Source organism: Hemitrygon akajei, chromosome 19 (assembly GCF_048418815.1).
Source record: "Hemitrygon akajei chromosome 19, sHemAka1.3, whole genome shotgun sequence".
In the NCBI taxonomy this organism is placed as follows: domain Eukaryota; kingdom Metazoa; phylum Chordata; class Chondrichthyes; order Myliobatiformes; family Dasyatidae; genus Hemitrygon; species Hemitrygon akajei.
In genome coordinates, this window is record NC_133142.1 from 68,313,209 (window position 1) to 68,327,910 (window position 14,702).

A 14,702-nucleotide genomic window follows, 5' to 3' on the forward strand; every position below is an offset into this window, starting at 1 on the left:
GAAAATATAAACCCAGAATATAAATTCCCTGTACAAAAATATGTCAATTCTATTTAATATTTGAACATAACCAGAATATACAAGCTAAACCACAAGTCCAGGAATTTCCATTAGGCTATGTAGCATCCTCACCAAGACCACCAGACTCAAAAACAGTTACTTTCCTCAAGCAGCAAGGCTGATAACACCTCCACCCCCCCTATTTTATCATTTCCTGTCAGAATCACCTGGACTCTTTTGGTGGCACTAGATGGAGTAGGTCACATTTTTGGCTCTGCTCTGGTCATTTTTTCAATTTCCTAATCACCCTTTTATTATATATATCAAAGTGTCTTTAACATCCTCATAGGTTTGAATTCTGAAGTTTAATCGACGGAAATGGCTTCCAGAGCAAGAAAGGCATTAGCCGAAGGCAAGGAAACCGGTAATGGAAACAGGAAGAAAGAAGATCAGCCTACACAGTCTGAACTTACTTTACAAGCTATTTCAAAGTTATTGGATGAAAAACTTGACAAAAGATTCACTACACTGGAAGTAATGCTTAAGGAGAACAAAAGTAAACTGAGAGCACTTGAAAAAGAGTGAAAAACAACAGCAGCAAATTTCCGAGCTTACTGAAGCTGGAAAACAGAGAGATTCCAGAATGAATTCTTTTGAAAAGAAATTAAATTCGACTACTCGTACACTGGAGCACTATGAAGCCAAGATTATTGATTTGGAGAGTCCCAATCACAGAAAGAATTTGCGAATAATAGAACTCAGTGAAGACGTCGAGAGCAAGGACCTTACTGAATTTTTCTCTCAATTCTTAATGGAAGTTTTTGGTTCGGAGGTGTTTACTTCTCCTCTGGTACTCCATCGTGTACATAGGTTATTAAAGTGAAAATCATCGAGACTTAAAACCACGTCAAGTAATTCTTCGATTTCACTATGTGAATACTAAGGAGCACTTAATTTGAATCACTTGTCACAAAGAAATGATTGAACATCAAAATCTTAAGTTTTGTTTGGTTGATTATTGTCCCGAGGTAATGCAAGAAAGATTGCGTTTTAAAGTGGTGATGTCGGAATTATATCAAAGGAACCTTCAACCGGCTTTGCTGTACCCCACTTGCTTAAGAGTGGTCTTACCCGATAAATCGTTTAAATGGTTTAAATCAGTGGACGACGCAAAACAATTTCTCAAAGAACATTCTTTGAGCTCGGATGTTTAATCAATTTTCCGTTTCTTTATGTTTGTATGTACCAGGTTTATTAGTTAATAATCAGCTTATAGATTCGGACATTTTAAGTTCATGGAGTCTTGTCCTTGGGCTGATGTTTTGGATTATGTCTGTTTTATATTAAAGTTCTCTTCCTATTTTAAGACCTTGTTTTTTTAAAATGGTCTACAAAAGGTTGATTTTTCACTTAGCTTGTGTTTGGCATTCTTTCGTAATGTTTTGGCTATGGGTGGTGTTTTTTTTCTTTAAAATTTATGGACTTGCCATTAAGAGAGATGGGGTTTGGGTGGTTCTTAGATAGTCTCCTGGCTGCCTATTGGCCAGGTTTCGTGGCTTTGGGGGAGGGGAGGAGGGTCTTCTTTTAGTTCAGTATTTTTCATTTGGGCTGCCTTGAAACTACAAAAATGTCTGTATTGTCGTAACTTCCGGTTCCTCTTTAAACTTTTTTTCCTCTTCCTGGTTCCTGGTTCATAAGTTTCCTATGCAACTTGGTTAACTCTTTACATACCATATGGTTTATTTCAGGAAAATGGATAATATTATTAACTTTGTTTCATGTGTTTTATACACTTTAACCATTATACTATATTTTTGACTATTATTTTTGTTCCCTTGAAGGTATATTTTTAACCTTTCGAAGGGAAATTTTTTTTATTATTAAGATGGTGGTTTTTTGGAAAAATATTCTTGGTTTTGTTTAAGATGGCATTATTTTTTCTTTTTTCGTCTTCTTCCTATAATGTATCGCTTATCATAGTTTAAATATTTCTTGATTTGTTTGGGTTATAACCCGATTTATAAACTTTTAGTGATTATATTTTTTTTACAACTAAGTATATTAAGAAGCGTGGATTTTAGTATTGTGATTATAATTTTTAAAGTTGGGGTGTTTTTTTTTTAATATATATCCTTTAAATACGGAGTGGTCTTCCGCTGATATGGGGGTACAATTAGTCTCATTTTTTCCTTTTTCTAGCCATATTTTGGCTTTTTTTCTTTTTCTTGTGGGGGTGGGGGATGGTCTGTTTTCTAATTTTATTTTTCTTTTACCAGTTTGTTTTAGTTTTTTCATTTGGGCTGTTTTTGAACTACAAATATGTCTACGATGTCGTCACTTCCGGGTCCACTCTTTATTTTTGTTCCTCTTCCGGGTGCATGAGTTTATAATTTGGTTAACCCTTTCTATACCAAAGGGTTGACTTTAGAAGCATGGCTCAAACCATTAATTTTGTGTCTTGGAATACTAATGGTTTAAACCATCCGATTAAACGAAAGAAGATTTTCAAAGTATTCCAAAGACTTAATGCTCATATCATTTTTGTACAAGAAACTCATGTGAGGAAGGAGGACAAATATCGCTTTTTTAGGTCTTGGCGGGATCAACAGTATCATTCGAATTCGAATGCCAAAGTTAAGGGAGTTTCAATTTTTATTGACTCCTCTATTGCATTTGTTCAACATGATATCCTTTCGGATCCGAACGGTAGATTTTTGTTAATTACGGGTTTACTCTGTAATAAAAAGGTTGCTATGGTTAATGTTTATGCTCCAAATGTGGATTGTCCTGATTTTTTTAAGTCCTTATTTACTTCTTTACTAAATGAATATAAGTTAATAATGGGTGGTGACTTTAATTGTTGTTTAAATCCTTTGATGGACAAATCTATATCTATTCAGACTTTACCCAATAAGTCGGCCACTTGTATTAACTCCTTTTTGACTGATAATGGAGTTTTTGATATTTGGAGATTTCGGCATCCTAACGACAAAGAGTTTTCTTTTTTCTCACATGTTTATCATTCCTATTCGAGAATTGATTTTTTTTTATTGACTCTTGTTTTATTCCATCGGTAATTGGTTGTAATTATGATATTATAGCTATCTCTGACCATGCTCCATTAAAACTTTCTATTAAATTTACGGATACAGCTTCAAGTGCTAGACAATGGCGATTTGACTCTACCTCATTGCAAGATCCGGACTTTATTAAATTTATGAAGGAGCAGATCGATTTCTTCTTTTCAACTAATTCCACGGATGATATCTCTTGCGGAACACTTTGGGACACTTTTAAAGCGTATATACGTGGACAGATTATCTCTTACTCTGTTGGTCTGAGAAAACGCATTAAGAAGGAAACTCTTTTATTGGTTGATAAAATTAAAGAGATTGACAAGAAATATTCGACCACTCCTAGTAGGGAGCTTTACAAACAAAGGGTTGAACTTCAAATGGAACATAGTTTATTACTTACATCTCCGATTGAAAATCAATTAATGAAAACCAGATCTGATTTTTATATACATAGTGATAAATCGGGAAAACCGTTAGCTCGTCAGCTGAAGAATGTTTTGGTTAAACGTCAAATCACTAAGATTCGTCAGCAGAATGGGGATTTGACAGTTAACCATGATGAGATAAATAAGTCTTTTCAAGACTTTTATACCTCCCTGTATCAATCTGAATTCCCTCAGGATCATAATACCATGTGTGATTTTCTTGGGAAATTGAATTTTCCAAAATTATCATCCGATGATCTTTCAGTATTAGATACTCCGATTACGGATGCAGAAATTAAAGGGGTTATTTCCTCAATGAATTCTGGGAAAGCACCAGGTCCAGATGGGTATACAGTAGAATTTTTAAAATGTTTTTCCACTACTCTCTCTCCTTGGTTATGCAAGGTTTTTGAAGAAGCAATTAAATTGGGGAATTTGCCACAATCTTTTTATAGAGCTTCCATTTCTTTAATACTGAAGAAAGATAAAGACCCTACTGACTGTGCATCTTATAGACCAATATCTTTATTGAATGTGGACTCCAAGATCTTTTCCAAGTTACTGGCTTCCAGGCTGGAGAAGGTATTACCCCAAATTATTTCGGAAGATCAAACCGGTTTTATTAAAAATCGCTATTCTTTTTTCAGTGTTAGGAGATTACTGAATATTGTTTATACTCTTTCACATAGCACTTCAGAATGTGTTATTTCATTAGATGCGGAGAAAGCATTTGATAGAGTTGAATGGTCTTACTTATTTTATGTGTTGAAGAAGTTTAATTTTAGTCCGACATTCATTTCTTGGATTAAACTGATTTATCACACTTCAGTAGCCTCGGTGTTTACTAATAATCAAAGATCGCCCTTCTTTCGTTTATTTCGGGGCACTAGACAAGGTTGTCCTCTTAGCCCATTACTATTTAACATTGCGTTAGAACCTTTGGCAATTGCCATCAGAGAATCACAGGATATTTCGGGTATTAATCGTGGGACAGATATTCATAAGGTATCTTTGTATGCAGATGATTTATTATTATTCATTTCTAACCCTGAGAAATCTATTCCAGCAGTTCTATCATTGTTGGCTCAATTTAGTGAGTTTTCTGGGTATAAGTTAAATCTTAATAAGAGTGAATTGTTTCCTTTGAATAGACAGGTCCCAAACTATGGTAATTTACCTTTTAAATTAGTTAATGACTCTTTTATTTACTTAGGAATTAAAATCACAAAAAACCATAAAGAATTATTTAGGTTTAATTTTTTACCCTTAATTGATCAGATTAAAGGCTTGTTTACTAAGTGGTCACCATTATCTTTATCTCTGATAGGTAGGATTAATGCTATTAAGATGGTTATTTTACCTAAGTTTTTATATATTTTTCAAGCGGTACCAATTTTTATTCCGAAATCCTTTTTTACTAATGTTGATTCAAAAATTTCCTCATATATATCTGGCAGAATAAAAATCCCAGGTTAGGTAAAACATACTTACAGAAGACAAAGAAGGAAGGTGGGTTGGCATTACCTAATTTCAGATTTTATTATTGGGCAGTTAATATTAGATATTTGTTATGTTGGTTGAAAGACTGGGATGGATCTTTTGGCCCTCATTGGGTGAGTTTGGAAATTAAATCAGTACCAGGTTATGCTCTGGGTTCTATTTTAGGGACTTCTCTCCCTTTTGCTCTTTCTAAATTGCTGAAACGAATTGACAACCTGATAGTTAAATATACCTTACGTATATGGTTTCAATTTCGGAAATTTCTCGGGTTGACTCAATTCGTTTTAAATATTCCTATTGTATCTAATTGTTTTTTCCACCCTTCAATTATAGATCAAGCTTTTTTGGCTTGGAAAACTAAGGGTTTATTAAGATTTTCTGATTTATTTTCGGACAATTGTTTTATGTCTTTTGAGCAATTATCTAATAAATATAATTTGCCTAGATTTCATTTTTTTAGATATTTACAGGTTAGGCATTTTTTAAGTACGGTACTTCCTACGTTTCCAAATTTTGTGTCTTCAGATATTTTGGAGAGTTTGTTTGAATTAAACCCTTTTCAAAAAGGGCTTATATCAAAACTTAATAATATAATTATGAAGATACGTTCAGTGCCCCTTGATAAGACCAAAAATGATTGGGAAAGAGAGCTTAATCTTATTATTCCTATTGAGAATTGGGATAGAATTCTTCAATTAGTTAATACATCATCTATATGTGCCAAACATTCATTAATACAATTTAAGGTTGTACATAGGGCCCATATGTCCAAGGATAAATTAGCTCATTTTTATTCTTATATAAACCCTATTTGTGACAGATGTCAATTGGAAATCGCGTCTTTAACTCATATGTTTTGGTCATGTCCGCTTTTGAAAAAATATTGGAAAGATATTTTTGATATTATCTCTGCGGTATTGAATATCGATTTACAACCCCATCCTATTACCGCAATTTTTGGTTTACCGATGATGGACTCACTCCATTTATCTCCTTCCGCCTGTCGAATGATTGCTTTTCTCACTTTGATGGCTAGAAGATCTATTTTGTTGAATTGGAAGGAAATTAATCCCCCCACTGTATTTCATTGGCTTTCTCAAACTATGTTATGTTTAAATTTAGAAAAAATTAGAAGTGGTGTATTCGATACTTCTATTAAATTTGAAAAGATATGGAGACCATTTATTCAATATTTTCATATGATGTAATATGACCCTGTTCCAAGATTATTGGATTTTTCAGCTTTAATCTTATTTATGTTGAGAGGATCGGAGTTGACGACATTGATGTTTATGTATTCTTGTGAGATATTATAAGCAGCCCTTTTTTTCCCTCTTTTTTTTAGTTTTTCTTTTTTTTCTTTTTTTGCTTTTTTTTCTTTAGATATTAGATTAGTAGGTTAGTCAATTTTGCAAATATATATATTTTTTCTTTTTTATATTATGAAATATCTAGATTCACCTTGTTCATACATATACTGTATGGTTCATGTTTTGGGAAAACTTATTTATACTGCAATCATTGCTAATGTATTCTTTCATGTGTAATGGGAATTTGTATGTTTGTAATCCCTTTATTAATATATCAATTGTATTTTGTTCATAATATTATTAATACTAATAAAAAGATTGAAAAAGAAAGAAAAGGAGACTCACGTGAGGAAGGAGGATAACCAGCGCTTTTTTAGGTTTTGGAAAGGACAACAGTTTCACTCAAACTCATCGACCAAAGTGAAAGGTGTTTCTATTTTTACAGACCCTTTGATCTCATTTGTTCATTATGATACAATCTCAGATCCATATGGTAGATTTCTATTAATTACTGGTTTACTTTATAACCAAAAAGTAGCTTTGGTTAATGTTTATGCACCAAATACTGACTATACTGAATTCTTTAAGCACTTATTTATATCTCTTCCCAATTTAAATGAATATAGGTTAATAATGGGCGGAGATTTTAATTGTTGTTTGAATCCTATGATGGATAGGTCTGCGCCCATCAGGCACTTCCAAACAAATCTGCTACTTTTATTAATTCCTTTTTAGTTGACTCGGGAATTTTAGAAATATGGAGGTTTTTACATCCTAATAATAAAGAGTTCTCTTTCTTTTCTCTTGTTTATCATAATTACTCTAGAATCAATTACTTTATTGATTCTCAATCAGTTTCGTCTGTCACCACCCGTGAGTATGATGCAACTGCCATTTCCGATCATGTGCCTTTGAAATTATCAATTAAATTTAGTGATGTAACTTTTAGTACTAGACAATGGCGGTTCAATTCTATTTTGCTTCAGGATTTAAATTCTGTTAATTTCATTAAAGAACAGGTTGCATTTTTCTTTTCATCTAATTCAACCGAAGAAATTTCCAGTGGGATATTATGGGATACCTTTAAAGCATATATCCATGGACAAATTATTCCATACTCTGCTGGATTGAAAAAAAACGAATTAATAGTGAGATACGTACATTGGTTGATGAAATTAAAGAAATCGTTAAAAAATATTCTATTGCTCCCAATTTGGAGCTTTATAAAGAGAGAGTTGAACTTCAGATGCAACATAATTTGTTATTAACATCCCCAATTGAAAACTGATTATTTAAAAATAGGAGTCAATGTTATATACATGGTGATAATTCGGGTAAATTGTTGGCTAACCAATTGAAAGCTGCTTTGGTGAAACGTCAGCGTAATAAAGTTCATAGACAGGATGGTATTTTGACGGTTAACCATGATGAAATGAATAAATCTTTTCAAGAATTTTATACGAATGTACGCATATCAATCAGAATTTCCTGATAATCCTACCATAATGGATGAATTTTTAAGGAAAGTAAATATTCTGAAATTACCAGCTGATGAACGTTTAGCACTAGATGCACCCATTACTGAAGAGGAAATAAAGAAGGCAATTTTTTCGATAAACTTTGGTAAAGCACCTGGCCCGGATGGAAAAACAGCTGAATTTTTAAAATCTTTTTTAGATTTACTTTCTCCCTGGTTAAGTAGAATTTTTAAAGATGCTTTATTAGTAGGTAAATTACCACAATCCTTTTATGAAGCATCTATTTCTTTAATTCTTAGAAAAGATAAAGATCTCACTGACCTACACAGACCTGTATCTTTGTTGAATGTGGATTCTAAAACCTTTTCCAAAATATTAGCAATTAGATTAGAGAAGATACTGCTTCAAATTATTTTTGAGGCTCAGACAGGATTTATTAAAAATCGTTACTCACATTTCAATATCAGGAGGTTAATGAACATTGTATACACTACTTCATCTAATACTCCAGAATGTGTTATTTCGCTTGACGCCGAGAAGGCGTTTGATAGACTTGAATGGGAATATTTATTTAATATACTTGAGAAATTTAATTTTAGCTCAATATTTATAACTTTGATTCAATTGATATATCATACACTGATGGCTGCTGTATTTACCAATAATCAGAGATATCCTTTCTTTAGGCTTTTTCGAGGTACTAGACAGGGCTGCCCTTTAAGCTCTTTACTATTTGATATTGCTCTGGAGCCCTTGGCAATTGCTATTCGTGATTTACCTAATATATTTGGCATTATTCGTGGGAAAGGGGCGCATAAAATATCACTATATGCAGATGACCTGTTATTATATATTTCTAACCCAGAGAAATCCATTCCTGCAGTAATAACACTACTTGCTCAGTTTAGTAGATTTTCTGGTTATAAATTGAATCTTGATAAGAATGTGCTTTTCCCATTAAATATGCAAGTTCCAATTTATAGATAATCACCATTTAGATTAGTTACTGATCATTTTACTTATTTGGGGGTTAAAATTACTAAGAAGTATAAGGATCTTTTTTTTTTACCTTTAATTGATCATGTTAAACAACTGTTTACTAAATAGTCCCCAATGTCCTTATCTTTGATTGGTAAAATTAATGGTATTAAGATGTTTATTTCACCTAAATTTCTGTATCTATTTCAGGCGGTATCAATTTTTATTCCTAAATCTTTTTTTGATATTATTGATTCTAAAATTTCTTCATATATATGGCAATATAGAAATCCCAGGCGGTTTGGCTTTGCCGAATCTTAGCTTTTATTATTGGGCAATTAATATTTGATACTTAACGTTTTGGACACAAGAGTTGGATGAAACTTAATCTCCACAATGGATGAACCTCAAGTAGGAGTCTGCACAGGGGTTTTCAATGGCTTCTATTTTAGGAGCTGTGCTTCCCTTTGCATTTACTAAACTGAATAAACAAGTGATAAATCCAATAGTTAAAACATACAATACGAATATGGTTTCAATTTCAAAATTTTTTTGGATTGAATAAATTTATCCTGTCAAGTCCTATTATATCTAACTTTTTTTCCAACCATCTAGAATTGAACAAGCTTTTTTTTAAAATGGAAAACAAAAGGAATAGCATGCTTTCATGATTTATTCATGGATGGCTGTTTTATGTCTTTTGAACAGTTGTCTAATAAATGTAATTTGCCTAGATCACACTTTTTCAGATATTTACAAATTAGAAACTTTCTGAATGCTACTTTATCTACCTTTCCAATGTCACATCAAATTGAAGTTACAGAAAAAAAATTAGGTTAAAACCCTTATCAGAAGAGTTTAATAGCAATTATTTATGGTCTGATTATGAAAATACATCTAGGTACATCTGATAAAATTAAGAATGAGTGGGAAAGAGAACTTCAAATATCTTTATATACAGAGAAATGGGAGAAAATTCTTAAACTAGTTAATACTTCTTCAATGTGTGCCACACAAGCTTTGATACAATTTAAGGTGGTTCATAGGGCTCATATGTCCAAGGACAGGTTAGCTTGTTTTTACCATCATATAAATCCTGTTTGTGATAGATGTAATTTTGAAGTAGCTTCCTTGACACATATGTTCTGGTCTTGCCCTCTTCTAAGAAAATATTGGAATGATATTTTTGATATTACTTCAGTTGTTCTGCGTGTTGATTTACAACCTCATCCTATTACTGTAGTTTTTGGACTACCAGTGATAGACTCCAGTCATTTATCCTCATCAGCTTGTCGTTTAATTGCATTTGTGACATTAATAGCCAGAAGATCCATTTTACTTAAATGGAAAGATTCCAATCCCCCTACCACATTTCAATCGTTTTCCCAAACGATAGCATGTTTAAACTTGGAAAAAATTAGGAGCGGTACCCTTCGGTTAAATTTGCAGAAACTTGGAGGCTATTTATTCAATATTTTCATATGATGTAAGTTGACCTTTCTGAAACTATTTTTTAGTAATTTTTTGTTCATGTATAGAGGAGTATAGTTAACAACAAATTATAATTTTAACCAATAAAACATGGCAGCCCAATCTTTGTTTTTTTTAAAGTTTAGTTTTTCTCAGTTTAGGGTTTTTTCCCTTTTATAAATATCTTTTTCATGATTAATTATTAAGAGATTGGGAGGCTAAACTCTATTTGTTACTTGAAACATGTTAACAGTTATTAATGTAATCCCGATCTCTATGTATCATTATCAATATTGATATATTTATTAATTTGAAATTTAATAAAAAGATTGAAAAAGAATCACCTTATGTACTGACACTCCTGTACCTAGTGTCACTTCATATGCATATAATCTATCTTGTGTATTTATATATACAGTGGATTCCTGTTAATTGGGACAGACTGAGAGCAATACATTTTGGCCCAATTAAGCAACTGCCTCAATTAGCCTGAAGATTCATGGAAATAGCTGAAAGGGTATTCAGAAAAAGGAAACTACCGTTTAACTAACAAATTATGTACATAAATGAAATACAGAACAAATCAGAACACTACAAATTCTACCATGTAATATAAAACTGTGTATTAGTACCTCATACTTACCAACATATTAATTCATTCAGTGCATGCTGCCCCTTATTTTGATTGACTGTAAACAAAATCAGCATAGACAACTAATGCAGATAACAGACTGTCTTCATGCAATACTTTCAATGATCGCACCCTCCAAATCTTCATTATAATTTACGATGATTGTTGATCCCTTCAAATTCTTTGTAGCTCCTAACTTGCTAAAATTAGTTTATTTTCACTCCCAGATATTTCTGGCATATCTAAGTCTGAACTCTTGAAACTGCAGTGAGTCAAAGAGTTCTGAAGTGTTATAGTGCTTGTTTCTCGCCAACTATGTGACAATAATCACTGCTTTTGGAAGACAAACATATGCAACTGACATTATTTAAAAAGTGTTCACTCTAAGCACAGCGTAGTATCTAATGCCACACGAGTACACGTAAGTGACGTTAGTTAGAAACAGTTCAGCAACAGTCTCCTATCCCAATTTAAGGGGTGTAGTGCCCCAAATAAAATGAAGGGGATCCTGACCATTTTCTCAATTAGTTTTTGTTCTTTAAGAGTTGTTCGAAATAGGTAGCTGCCCAGATTAATCGATGGACCACGTAACCGGAATCCACCATATTGTGTTTTTTTTAATTATTGTGTTCTTCATCTTAGTATGTTACATCAGATCCAGACTAACAATTACTTTGTTCTCTTTTACACTTGTTTACTGGAAATAACATTAAGCATTCTTGAAACAATTAAAAAATTAATAAATAAGTAGCAATGCTTGGTCCATGAAAAGAATCCAGTTATTTGGGAACAAATAAGAATGTTTCTGAGTTGATTAAAATATATAGAATCAGCACGGTCACTGACTTTTAAATGGCATAAACAAGATTCCTTACCTTATAATTTGTAGTGACATGGGGTGCTTGATTTGTTGATAATAATCGGGATAATCTTTCTTGGAAGGCAGACGCAAGAAAGGCTGAGCCAGAAGTTGCCCCTGGCTGTTCCGATGATTCTTAACTGCTTCAAACAGCTGATAAATAGGACTAGTAACATCAACAGATGAGCCAATGCTATCTCCGTCAGAGTCACCATCTTCGTAACGAGTGACCACTGTGGGAACAAATGTGTATAGAAAAGCCAAAACAAAAAGCTACTTTCAGAAAGTATTAATCAAATATGTTATAATCCCTTACCACCTAAACCACCTTCCTCTTCACTCTCTGATCCATATTGCAAAGCCATAGTAATTGCTGACAAACGATCGCCTTGTGCTGACCTTCGGTTCCTGTTTAGATAGAATTTTTAAAAAACTTCAGAAATTCAGAGGTTACTTCTTGTTGATAGCATAATCTTCTGTGACATTTTCCTCTATTAGTCCAGGATATGAGCAATGGATTGTTTGGATGGCTTTGTATAAAAATGACATGAGCAAATCAGCTGGGTTGGAAATGAAGCACGGGGCAAGGAACTGTAACAACAGACGGCTGAGGAAAGCATGGCTTGTTGTTAGGCAGAGCACTGTCTGGATCTAGAGGCAGTACAAATATCAGAAGTTGAGGAAATGTCAACACAAAAACTAAATAATTGTCAGGTCTGTACAATCTTAATACTGTTAAATTTAATGATAATTTGAGAAATTATAGTTGATTCATCTTACTATCAAAGCCATCTAAAAATGAAAATGTTCATCCTTTTGGAAACTGTTCATCATATCAATATGCTTTTCCAGCGTAAGTCTACTTAGCATTTTATAACAAGTCTCAACATGGTTAGAATGGTCAGACTTCCACTCAGAAATAAGCATTCATTTTGTTTTTCATTTTTCATTCTCATGATCTTTATATTGCAGAGTATTTGTTAATTGCAGTAAGATGAAAGCCTTATTTGCATTTTTTAAATTGCTCTGAACATAATGAAAGCAGTTTTTTTTGGATGTGTTGCTAACAATTACAGGGCTGTGCATTTTCTTTATGGTACTATGGCTGACCCATGAATATTAGTTCTAGATATTCAATGGCTAATTTTCTATTGGGTAAAGTTATAGAAATGCCAGCCACAGAGAAAGTACCGTAGATTCCGGACTACAGAGCGCACCTGATTAAAAGCCGCTGGCTCTAATTTTAGAAATAAAATCAATTTTTTACTTGTAAAGGCCGCACCGGATTTTCGGCCGCAGGTGTCCCACGTTGTAATATGAGATATTTACACAGAAAGATATTACACGTGAGGATTTTTTAACTTTTAATTAAATCCATATGGTAACAAAAACAAATACATATTGCAAATGCTTTTTTTCGAACCGTGCCCGTAACGCGGCTACTTTTAAATATACGTTGCGTATACTTCTTTACTGAACAACATTCCAATATCTCCTAACGACTGGTAAAAAATATATATACTGCAGCCTACCAGGAAAAGTTATTGATCGCCTTTAACTTAAAAGCAGCGTTTTCGCTCCGCCGTCCCGTTTATCACAAACGGCATTTAAAAGCAGCGTTCGCTCAGATCCAAAGCCGCTCGCGTAATGCGCTCCCCCCTCCTTTCCGTTTATCGCAAACGGCATTTTTCCCACAAGACGCGGCGAAACCGGGTGTGACGTCATAGCATCCCGCGATGTAGTACAGAAAACAAATATAGTTAAAACTCTTCTAACTTTAACTAGAAATTACTAACAAATGAATTACTAAGCGAAAATATTATAAACTAAATAACTGCCATAAAGGCAGCACAATGCTTTTCTTCGAGTGTTTTCCATGTTGATGAGGGTGAGTACAAATGACTGATTTACAATAATTTAATTGTGAAAGTGCGCTTGATTTATCATACAATTTCATTGGACCTCTGTGAACTACTCATCAATTTTATTGGTCTACTGTTATGAGGCAAAATGTTTACGAGGCGGCATGAAAAACATCATGTATTAGCCGCTCCGTTTTAAAGGCTGCAAAGTTCAAAGCTGTTCAAAATGTGGGAAAAAAGTAGCGGCTTAAAATCCGGAATCTACGGTAACTTATTAATTTGTTGGAAACTATGTACATTTTAAATTAACCTTATGACAACTTTATGTTTAGTATAATGATTGTCTTCAATGTTTTTATTGTGATCACAAGACCCTGCTGGATAATGGTAATGTAAACACAGCAAATCTGGTTCACTGGATCATTTGCAAAACCGACAGTGGTGAAGCTGCATTGCATCAGTTGATGTGTGGATAAGGCCCTCATGTCTCGGAGTCACTGGTGAAGGAGATGCCAGAGCTAGCTGTGTACTGCTGGATTCTGTTCTGGGTTGGGGACTGGCCCCTCCTGTTGGTGATGTCTTCCTGTGCTTGTTCAGTGGAAGTACAAGCTGGACCAATATAACTCAGGTCTTGGGTCATATATATTTTTCTCTTTGTGACTGTATATTTTTCTGAAATCACAACCATATTTGCTATTTGTACAATGTAGTATGTGACTTCCGGTAAGATGGCAATTGCTTAGCTGCTCCGAACTTTTGTTCCGTTATGGTCGCTATCTTTGCACTAAATGTCTCCATTTTTTAAACCTTAATTAGGAACTTTTTCGGTATCTCTTACTTGCCTGTGAACACATCTAACTTACAATGTCTAGCAAGAGTTCTAAATCCGGGAGAAAGGAAGCTACGGCTCCCTCAGACGAGACCCGGGCTGCGCTCGGTCAGCTCCGAGACGAAATTTTAAAGGAATTCAAAACCGCTTTCAAACAGTTGGAAGACAAACTGGATCAGATCAACGATAAAGTGGACAAACATGCTGAACACTTATCTCGCATCGATTTGACTTCTGAAGATTTAGAAAGCCGTGTTCGATACTTGGAGACTCTCTGTTCCAG

The 14,702-nt window shown here is 33.7% G+C and overlaps 1 protein-coding gene across 7 annotated transcripts in view; it reads right to left on the reverse strand.

The window, feature by feature from the left end:
* Nucleotides 1–14,702, reverse strand: part of pbrm1 (polybromo 1) — a 107,777-nt gene that overhangs the window by 54,386 nt on the left and 38,689 nt on the right. For all 7 annotated transcript variants that reach the window (XM_073072706.1, XM_073072708.1, XM_073072705.1 and 4 more), the window contains 2 exons: nucleotides 12,045–12,136; nucleotides 11,745–11,961 (listed from right to left, as the gene is read on the reverse strand). In XM_073072706.1, coding sequence (XP_072928807.1) covers nucleotides 11,745–11,961; nucleotides 12,045–12,136 — 309 coding nt within the window. The remainder of the gene's footprint in view (nucleotides 1–11,744; nucleotides 11,962–12,044; nucleotides 12,137–14,702) is intronic.